The sequence below is a fragment of the Rhipicephalus sanguineus genome, chromosome 6 (assembly GCF_013339695.2).
Source record: "Rhipicephalus sanguineus isolate Rsan-2018 chromosome 6, BIME_Rsan_1.4, whole genome shotgun sequence".
NCBI classification, from domain to species: Eukaryota; Metazoa; Arthropoda; class Arachnida; order Ixodida; family Ixodidae; genus Rhipicephalus; species Rhipicephalus sanguineus.
In genome coordinates, this window is record NC_051181.1 from 162555000 (window position 1) to 162565837 (window position 10838).

At 45.1% G+C, this 10838-nt stretch overlaps 1 protein-coding gene and 1 long non-coding RNA gene across 2 annotated transcripts; both read right to left on the bottom strand.

Annotated features, from left to right (window-relative positions):
• Nucleotides 1–4312, bottom strand: LOC119395533 (uncharacterized). The gene is made up of 4 exons (XR_007416660.1): nucleotides 4212–4312; nucleotides 3430–3518; nucleotides 182–277; nucleotides 1–98 (listed from the first exon to the last, which is right to left on the bottom strand). It is a non-coding gene; the product is annotated as an uncharacterized LOC119395533 (long non-coding RNA).
• An 838-nt stretch (nucleotides 4313–5150) lies between these two features.
• On the bottom strand, nucleotides 5151–9597 carry LOC119395534 (uncharacterized). The gene is made up of 5 exons (XM_037662519.2): nucleotides 9455–9597; nucleotides 8181–8249; nucleotides 6781–6880; nucleotides 5884–6038; nucleotides 5151–5225 (listed from the first exon to the last, which is right to left on the bottom strand). The coding sequence occupies exons 1-5, from the start codon at nucleotides 9518–9520 to the stop codon at nucleotides 5151–5153; spliced, it is 465 nt and encodes a 154-aa protein (XP_037518447.2). The 5' UTR covers nucleotides 9521–9597.
• Nucleotides 9598–10838: the final 1241 nt, after the last annotated feature.

The window sequence follows — 10838 nt, forward strand, 5'->3', positions numbered from 1 at the left end:
CGCTTCGATGCTCCGTCACTCACCCGACAACCAAGAAGGAGAACACACAGCTGGAGACAAAGCTGTTGGTGCGGAAGTTATTTGGATATCCACGGCGCCTGAGATTATATATATAGGTGATAGTCGCTCACATTCAACAACAGCAGCAGCAACAGCAACAAGCAGCTGAAAATGTACTTACATAACGTGTTGAAGCACATGGCTGTATGCACATATGAATAAAAAGGACGTCCCTGTGCCAACAAGGATTTGGCATGCATACACATTCCAAAGTTCTCTGCAAAAGACATCCGGTGAGCGAAACTGGATTATAGTTCAAGACTGCCTGACAACCTTCGCTATGATTCTAATTACTCCACGGAGATGAAACACTTTTCTTCTTCGCCACATAAGAGATGGAAGGCAGAGAAGAGACAGACACAAACGCAGGTGCGCGAAAACGCATGTAGTTGCATAGTTAACAACTTTATACGTTTTTCTTTCAGCGTACGACAAAGCGTTCCGATTTATGTGCATGCCCACGTCTATTCCTGGTCTTTGTGTATTACCGCTTAGTTTTGCGCAAATAACTACTCGCTAAGCAAGTTGCAGCGTATCCTTTGTTTCTGAGGCAGACTTTTACAATGCAAGTACGAGGATGAGGAATCGGGATAAGAGAAAACTGATTAAAAAGTTACAGCATATCCACGGGATGATTGATGATGAGTGGGGCGAAGCTCCGGAGGAAATCATCGGTAAACCGTGAAACTCTTCCGTGAAATTCGCCCAGTACATCATATAAAGAGTGTGAAACACCGTGTATATATTAAACATCAAACTTTTGAGAGAGAGAGAGAGAGAGAAGGATGTAGGAAAGGCAGGGAGGTTAACTAGACAATGCGTCCAGTTTGCTACCCTGCACATTGGGAGGGGGAATAGAGGCGTAAAAGAGAGAGAGAGAAGGATAGACACATGTCACATCACAAACACACAGTGCCGAGTTTCACAGGCGGTCGCTCAATAAGGTTCTTTTCAAGTACCGCTGGAGGGCTCGTGTGGCTTCCTGGGAGGATATGCTGCGCGACCGGGCTCCTAAGATCTTTGCTTCATTAAAGGGCCTGTCATTTAGTCTATTCAAGGCACACTGGAGAGTCCGGCGATCTTCATCAAATTGGGCACAGTGGCACAAGAGATGTTCAATAGTCTCTATACAATTGCAGCTTTCGCACATGGATGAATCTGCCATGCCAATGCGATGGCTGAATGAGTTGGTAGAGAGAGAGAGAGAGAGAAATGTAATGCGGAAAGGCAGGGAGGTTAATGAGTTGGTAAACGCTAATTGTACTGTTGGTTTACGTGGTCCCTTCATTATCACCGCTTTGTGATCGGTGAAATGCAGGGAAAGTGTCCGCTCCTGAGCGAAAGAGAAAGCGCGCCAAAAGCGACGGCGTTCCCCGCTCGTCCTGTGAGAATTAACGGCAAGGCTAGATGGAAGACACGACGCGCGTAGCGTTCCTCTTCGCGTTCCACGACGCGAGGTTGCCCAACGAAAGCCAACGGAACGCGATCGTGCAAGTGCTCCGGCCACTCCGGCTTCGCATCGCCTCATGGTCCCATTTAGCGTCCCAAAACCAAACATCTTGCTCAAGGTGTGCTTTGCGTTCTTCGTAGAACTAATTTCTTCATCATGTACATTAAAATGAAAAGTTGAAAGCTCACTAGAGTGTATCGCCCGCAAAGTATGTCTTTTAGTGTGATTTAACTCTCGTACGGCAGGGTCCTCGCGCCGTTGCCGATCGGCGCTCGCCCGTTGCCGATCCACCTCGCCCGATGGCCGTTGCCGATCGGGCGAAGTGGCTGCATACTACTACAGAAGAGGGAACGACCCACACCCTAAGGAGCTTCGCCCCTAAAATAGGCCTATGGCTTAATCTGCAAAGTTAAACGGCACGAAGGACGCAAGAAGCATGAACACAAAGGGCCGGTGCTTTGCAGATGTCGCACCAACTTGCCTGAACCAAAGCGCTCCTACGGCTTTACTTTTTCCTCATGTGTTGGTTCACACAAAAATGCCGTTTTTATGTGGGATAAGAATTTTGCTAAGTGATTCACACTGAGCTAAAAGAAAAACGAGCGTGAGAGAACACACTATTAGATTATTGCCTCAACATAAATCATCACAATCCATTATTTAAGATCTATTACTTAGAGTATTCCTCGGGAGAGTTCATGACACATTTTAACGCCTAACACCGCAAAAAAAAAAAGGACCACAGGACTCTATAAAGATTGCAAACGAAGCGCTTCGTCTGTAATTTTCTAGTATACTGTTTTCGATTTTGATTGCGTGCGATAGAGTGAAACTTTAGGCACACCTCTGCGACGGCGTCGCCGTGAGGTTCCGTATAAATTCGAAGGGCGATAACGTCGCCCCACGCATCCTACATGTTATGCGAGTGGACGCGGCCGAAGGCAGCTGACGATCGCGAAACGCGTCGGCCGTCTACCGTCGCGCGATAGGCCCGTAAGGGAGGGGGATCCCGGAGGGAGGGAGCGGGGGGGGGGAGCTGCTTGGCTCTGGCAGCAACTTTGAGCGGCCGGGCGCAGTCGGCGCGTCTTATCTTGAGAGGGATCAGCAGACGGCTCACACCTTTGCACGTAACGTTTCCTCACCGCTTAGTTTGTTTGAAGCGATAGGCCGCACGAAGGTCGCTCGCTGCAGCAGCCGCGTTTCCTTAGATCAGCGTTTTGTTGAGTTACGCGAGGTCAGGTGCTAAAGGAGTTAGCTGCTAGCCTTACTTCGTATTACTAATTGTTGGGATTTTACGTCGTGGGATTTTACATCATGGCGTGGAACCCGCCTGTGACGCCGTGAGCATCATTTTTTGTCGATAGAAGAGGACGCGCTTTTTATCTGATTTTGCGAATTTATTGTAATTCCCAGGCCGCGTGCTGCGCTATAATGTTTGGCTCGCGTGTTCTTGGGAGCCTCGACTACCGATCGGCAGCGTTTGCTGACCATGCTGAAAAAGTGTTGCAGGGCCCTTTAACGTGCACCTAAATCTAAGTACACGGGCCTCTGGCGTTTCGCCTCCATCGAAGCCGCCACGGCCGGGATTCGATCCCGCGACCTCCGGGCCTAACTTCGTATAATATTCCAAATTGTTGATATCGCATTCATTGCTTTGCCCTTGCGGCGAAACTGACTTTCTTTTTCCCTATTCTTAAGATTCAAACTTCCACACTGGGCATTATCACGGGCTAAATTGAACGCGAAAATGTAGTTCTGGCGGCATTTTTGCAGAGGGCAGATATGGTTCACAGCTGAAACGCAAATGCTTGGGAACGAATGCTTACAACTTTTGTATAAATTGAAGTGCATGCTGCTAGTCACTGAGATAAGTAAACACATACGCTTTCGAGAGACGTAAGGGAGTAGAAAAAATTAACCTTTCTGTGGCAATAAATGAGACTGGTGCCATGACAAGGAATCCAATTGTGCAGCTGCACTGGCCTAGCACCATGCACCAGCCATCACCCTGTAAAAAAGCATTACTGTTATGGCGACGTTTTCGCTGCTGATAACGTGCACAAGACTACTTCCCGGTATAACAGTTCCGATAGCTATACTTAATGCAACAACTTTAATGACATTCTTTTATGCCGCTGCAGCGAAGGTTCTTTTATTCAACGTTATAAGGGAGCATACCTTGTGCGAGGCATAAAAGTGAAAATGATAGAACTTGAGAAGAATGAAGTTATTACCTACGTACATTTTTGAATAAGTTTCTCATCACTTAGACATGACATTAACGAATAAATCAGCCGAATACGTTGAAGTGCCAGATGAGCAAACGAAACTTAGAAAAGCTTTCCTTTAAAAAAAATTAAGTGTACTAAAAGAGAGATTGATGCCTTTGTGTTGGTGCCGCTACTCTGCCTTTCTGACATTATAGTTTTCTTCGTAACGCTATTAACAAGCACAACAGTTGAGAAAAAGGTACAAAAAAGAGCACAAGAATGGACATTCGCCTACTCAGGCCCAGTACTACAATATAAGTGTTAGCACAAGTACGTCCGTACTACAGAAATGTTCGCACGCAGCGGAAGTTCGGTACTTGTAAATAATATTTTTATTCAGTGCCACGGCTCTAAGCACAGTAGTAAATATGCCTTTAGACACGATGAGCCTGGCCCACTGTTGCTATTTGTTCAATAGATACATAAGTTACCTTAAAATGGGAAATGACTCCAGCGACGATGCACCCACAAGCGTAGAAGCCATAGTGAACAGTGTAAACGATACCGGTCTCAGAGGAGTTCAGGTCAAACTGGAAAGAAAATACATGGTTGATCCCTCCGTCATAGGAATCGGTATAACGCGAAAGTGAAACGTGTATTTGCAAAAATAGTTCAATGTTCATTGTACATTGATAAACGAGAGCTTCTACAATGTCTGTTGGTGCTCTGCGGCTATAGCACCGTTTAATGTGGACGCACATACGTAGATCCTAGTAACACACCTCAATCACGACGACTAATGTCAATGATCATGATTAAGCCTTTGCGGTAGCTGAAGTAGTTAAAATCGAACCTGGACACAGTGTATGGTGAATCCCGCGCAAAGATGACATCAACAAGCACATAATCACTAGTGCTCGATATGCGCTCATGGAAAGGGTCGTCATTTCAGGAGAGAAACGGCAATGTGTGCGTTCTCCAGCAATCGGGTAACGTATATACTTCTGCTCATGCATACACTACTACACAGCGCTTCAGGAAGGTGAGAGGCAGAGTTCGTAGCTTGAGCCGTGAACGCGCGAAGGCTTTCCACTTCCCGTTGTCGTGTCTCTCGCGGAGAAGGTGTGAAAGATATAAGGCGCGTTTGTAAAGCCTCGTGTATGTGCGTCAGTAGAGCAGTAGGTAGAGCGCCGGGCACCTATCACCCCCGACCGAAAGGTCGTGGGTTCGGCTCTCAGGTCATTTGCGTCAACGAAACCTTTTCTTCTAGTTTTTCTTTGTCATCTGTTCGTGTGCATTTTGCCAACATCATTTCCGTGACGGAAAAGACGTGTCTTGTGGACCCCAACATGAAACACTTTCGTGTTAAAAAAAAGAATGATGAAGTATGATGATGGGTGCATCGACACCTGCAAGATGGCTGAATATCTTTATTGCGTTCCACCACCGCGCTCGCAGCCGACCAGGGTTGCCAGCCGAGAGTGGTGGATAGCAGCTATATACAACTATGTACACATACGATACAATGGGGACCGGAAACGGTGATGCGTATTAGAATAATCACGTAACGTAGTGCTTTCCTTAACGTCTGGTGTCCAGTTCAGTACTCTTGAAAAGATTTATAACTGCGATTGTAGCAGTTATTGACAGTAAAGTAGAGAGGTGGGCGAGTTGGAACTGATGCATTCTTGAAAACTTTTCAGCGCGAACTGGACGGAGCACAGACATGAATCAGCGCTCGTCTTGTGTCCTCTTCTTTGTGCTCCGTCCAGTTCGCGCTGAAAAGTTTTCACGAAAGTTATTGACACTGTCTCGTCGCACATTGCGGACAACATACAAGTTTCACTGAGTGTATAAACTCCGATGCTTACTGGCGTTGAAGCCAGCCTCTCTCGTTGTGACATATAGAGAGGGAAGTCGCAAAAGCTTCTTTGTGTTTTCATGCTACAAAGGGGTGGATAATAATTAATGTGTCCCTTTCAAGAAACCACCCAAACATTGCGTGCGTCCGCAGTGTTGTTTGATAACATAACATGTTTGACAGAAACATTCCACAAATTATCTGAAAAGATGACGGAATATCCCTGTAAGTTTTACAGCCTTGGTTGTGCTTTGCGTTCAATTTAATAACAATAAAAAAAGGGGAACAGAAGGGCTTCGTACCTTGGTGAGACTCGGCTCTAATGTTGGTTCGTTGAATCCGAGGATAATCCACACCATAGTGAGCGTCACCATATCGGCGAAAAAAATGGGATCGGCAATGAGCCACAAATAATTTATGCTCGCTTCCGCTTCGGTCAGATCTGGTTCTTTGCTCTCTGAAAACATAAATGGCGTGAAGTTGTGAGACGTGACGTCTAAATGACGTGAACCACTTGCTGATACCGTGCTTGGTATCGAACCGAGGTGCGCCCTTTCTTCAACATGTCTGTGCTTTTCCGAAGAACAAACCGGAGAACATTGCCTTTTGTAGTCTTTTACGATCGATATAATGAACTGAGTGGCTGTGCGAGTGGGTAAGAAAGATCCCCTTCTTTAGCCTTGCTCGACATTGCACTGAAATACGCAATTATTTATCCATTCATTAAACGACTCGCCTGAAACAATTTAGAACGGTGCAGATTTGCCATAAATCGACAGGAAATAATAAAAAAAGAAAATGCGCGAGAACGTGACTCTGTGTCGAGCAAAACCGACGCAACGGCCTGATGGCCAGCGCGAAAACGCTCGTCACTGAGGTCATGTTGGAGCGGCAGATATGCTTTTGGGCCAAAAATAAAGCGCGGAACAGACACGGGCCGAGTGAGACACGACAATCGCGCTCCTGTGTCTCTCGGCTTGTGTGAGTGTTTGTTTCGCGCTTTATTTTTTCTTAAGGGATATGCACCATCTAGCCCAGTAAGAAGTTTTTTTAAAGTACACATAGGCGTCGGCAAAGTTCGTCAATCACGGGACAGTAGCCGTACGAAACGCAGACAGTTAAAATGACTGCCACTGTTACAAAATTTCGCTGTGCTGCTCAAGATAATGAGATTAATTTTAGAAAAGAAAGGGATTCACCGGAATTGTTCTCAAGCTGTTGTCGCAACTTTGCAATGATGGGTAAGGCTGCCACAGCAATGACACCGACGACGAAGAACGGGAGGGGATAATTCCAGGCCTGTGTAGAAAAACAAGCACATCAAAAATATTTATTCTGTATTAGGACTAGGAACGTGATGTGTTTCTCTACATATTGCAGTAATTTATTATGATAACTGGTTCGGTCCCAAAGGCCTGTAAACACGACAGCCTGGCGTGGCAGGCGGTTAATAGATTACATCTTTACTCATAGTGTCAACGAAACAGATGAAATACTGTGGAAGCACTACAGCTGCGTGAAGAAATAATCAAGTTTTAACAGCAGAGCTGTTAAAGCCGGCCGTAACGTGTGATCCGTGGACTGGAAAAACCATTTGGCGCGTATGCGCCACAGGAATTGGGCAAGCCCACTACATTGTACAATCATTTTTGGGCACCATATGAATGCGTTGCTGGTGAGAAAGGTTAGTGAGGGTGAGGAGGAGGGAAGAGGGTGAAGCATAGCATATGTAGTGTAGTACAGCAAGGGAGTGGGAAAGTGAAGTGACGGCGAGGATGAATGAGAGATGAGCGAACAAGAAAGAAGAGCGGAGGAAAGAAAGAGAAAAATAAAGAGAAACAAAGAAGGCCGCCCAGCTCAGCACTTCATTCAGGCTTGGCACCAGTACTGCGAAGCTGCCTTTTTAATTTTTACCCAAAACACAAATGTGCTCTACAAAGCGAGAAAAAGACGTTCACGAAACATCAGCGCACGTTTGCAACTGCTTATTGCGGTGAAAAACAAGGAATGTGCACACAAGCTAGACGCATATTCCTTTTTTATACCGACCCTATCTAGCAGTGCTATTCAGTTCAATCTCTTTTTCCCTGGGCGCTATTCACGGAGCGCTTACACATGCGCCACAGGCAGCCGTTCGCTGCTTCCTGCGTGCGCAATAGCCGTCCATGCAAAACATTGGATTACACTTGCACTTGGTACTGTGCGTCGCCTGATGTCCCGGAGCTTTTTGTAGTATTGCGCATGAAAACGTTGATCACGTTCAACCAACTAGCCCATTGCCAGGTTTTACTTGAGTAAATAGATGCTGGCTGCCGACTTGCCCAACCAGCTATGCCTCCTCAGTTACCGGATCGGAAAGCGGGTACAGTCCCGTAGACGTCGACAAGAATGATTGAATATGTATGGGAGGTATTTTTGCGCGGAAACGTACGTAATACGGCTGTCATATTTCGCTATGTTTCTAGAAATGACAAGGTGTTTTGCAACGCTCCGCACCCGCAAGGCTTATATGAAACTGAACTATGCGCCCTATTACATGGCTCACAGTTCGACTTTTTGAAAAGCGTGAAACTCGCACAAAAACTTATCTGCTGCTTACGTCTATTAAGTATCCTCCTATGTAGCTTCCTGCCATGTTTCCTGCGCCCCATAGGAACTCCAAGAAACCCTGCAAAAGGAAACGAGATGTTAAATGTTCATTTTTATTCAGTGTTACTCAAGATTCTGCTAATATAAAGTTTGGGACTGTGTAGCGCATTTCGCTGTGCTTCGCTGAGACGGAAGGAGAGAGAAAGCACTTAAAGTGTGCGAGAAATCCCCGTGACACCGCTCGTACTCGACGGATTCGAAAAAGTCTTGCGGAAATCGATTGGTGAGGCAATCAATTCCGATAGTGAGGTCATACGACGATTACTTGGAAAAGTGTGGCAGAATCCTTTCAAGTAAGTTTTTCACATTATTACTCATATAGCGTAGAGCACCACGACAGGGATAGCGAGAGGACAGCGAGAAAGGCTGGTGCCGACGTGGTTTTTTCCGCTCCCAAACGATTACAAGGTATGTGCAAAAAGGTTAATGCAGATACTACAGCGGGAAGCGGGATTGTATGATCAAGCACCGTGAAAAATTTGTCAATTGCAGTCGAGGCGTTGTGTATTGTGTCCCTATGACATGTCAACGCGTATACGTAGGCAAGAGTGGAATGTGTGTGAACCATAGACTTAGGGAACACCAGTACAATGTAGAAAAAGTGTATCTGGTCACTTGGAAATTCACTGTAAGAGCTGTGGTTGCGCCCCAATGTTTCAAAACACCCGTATTCTCGATAGGGCCCGCGGCAGAACCACGCGAGAAATAATTGAAGCCTATGAAATCGACAAAGGGAAAGAAAAATGTGTGAGTCTGCCTTGTTTAGCTTTGTCGGCTGAAGAAAAGATGCATCTGGAATCAGCTTTTACGTTGGCGGGTGCCGAATTAGTGCAGGCTTTGTGCTGTATCTTTACATGTTGTTCTCTCGGTTTTATCGATCCACGGTTATTGTATAAAAGGCATGTGTGATCGCAAATAAAACCATTAGTTGCAAGTTAGCGCTGTGTGTGCGTCCCTCCTCTCTGTCCCTGTCGTGGTGCGCTACGCCATATGAATTATGATTCCCAACCAACCAGCCCGGCAACGGGCCTTAGCATTATTACATTAAATGTTGAAAAGGAATTTTGGAATAGCATTAACACCAGGAATATCCTATAATTGTAGTGATTTAGTCAACAGGTAGGTTTCAGAACTGACGAACGCATATCGCGATTAAAAGAAATACCGAGCTTTTCGAAATAAAAGCGACAACACTTTCTAAGCGATGATATGAGAGCGACTCACTATGAAGATGCCGCTGTTCTGGTCAAATCTCGTAGTGACGACTGTGAACATGCCGACAAGGTACATATTGTTTGCAAGCCCTCCGAAAAGGACAGACGTTATAGATGCTGCTAAAAGAGCGTTCCCGTCTTGTATCCAGTAGAGGCAGCTTGGGGAAACAAAAGAAGGTATTACTTATGATGGAGTGAGTGTTTACGTGATAATAATATAAAAAAAATCACAGCATATCCACGTGGGGAATCATGATGAGTGGGGCGAAGCTCCGGAGGGAATCATCGGTAAACCGTGAATCTTCCGTGTAACGCCCCATCAATCATCATATAAAGAGTGAGAAACACTGTGTGCATATTGCAAACATCAAACTTTTATTTTTCTTAATTAAATTATGCTTGGCTTGCGTTGTCCCTTCATTATCACGGCTTTATGGTCCGTGAAATGAAGGGATAGCTGTTCCTGTACGGGTTGCAATTGGAAATTTGAAAATACCAGGTCTATACACGTCCCTCGGATGGTCGTTGGTTTCATATGATTAAAGGACGTGCACGTGAGAGCATATTTGGCTGCCATATGTTGTATTAACCACTCATTGTTCTTTTCGGTAATATCGACATTCAGGTCACCAACTAACACAAATGGTCTATTCTTGTACTTGTCATAATTAGGCTATACGATGTCATGTCAATGAATGTCTTGATATTCCCATTCGACAAATTGTGTGCAAGGTACATGGTCATGATGATGCATCCATCAAAATCGATGGCACCATATTCACCGTTGTGGCTCTGTGTCGTTGGTAGTAGTCTCAGATGTTGTGCCCTTTTTGTTTGTTTGACGTATACGGCCACACCACCTGCAGGACGCTCTGCATCATCGATGCACACGACTGGAACGTATCCTTTGATATACGGTCTTTTGGCGTTCCACGTCTCGGTAAGACAGAGAACGTCCACCGCAGTAAGTATGGGGTCCCGTTCCACATCATCTGCATGGGCATGCAAAGTTCCAACGAAAGCAGTTTGCTTTCAGCCATTTTATTTATATTCCTCCTAGATGCTTCTACTTCTAGCCGCTTCTTTTCCGCCTTCTCCAATCAATTCCCTTGGTTCCTTTGGTACTATACTAAAACTAGTACCATCTAGCGATATATATATATATATATATATATATATATATATATATATATATATATATATATATATATATATATATATATATATATATATATATATATATATATATATATAAGTGGAGCGAGCGCCACCAACGCTATCTAGTGAGCACTTCACGAACTAGAGGTGGCTACTACTAACAAACGGAGGATGGACAGACCCACGGCATAAGGAGATTCGCCCCTAAAAAAGATTCTCATGAAAATACATCTATT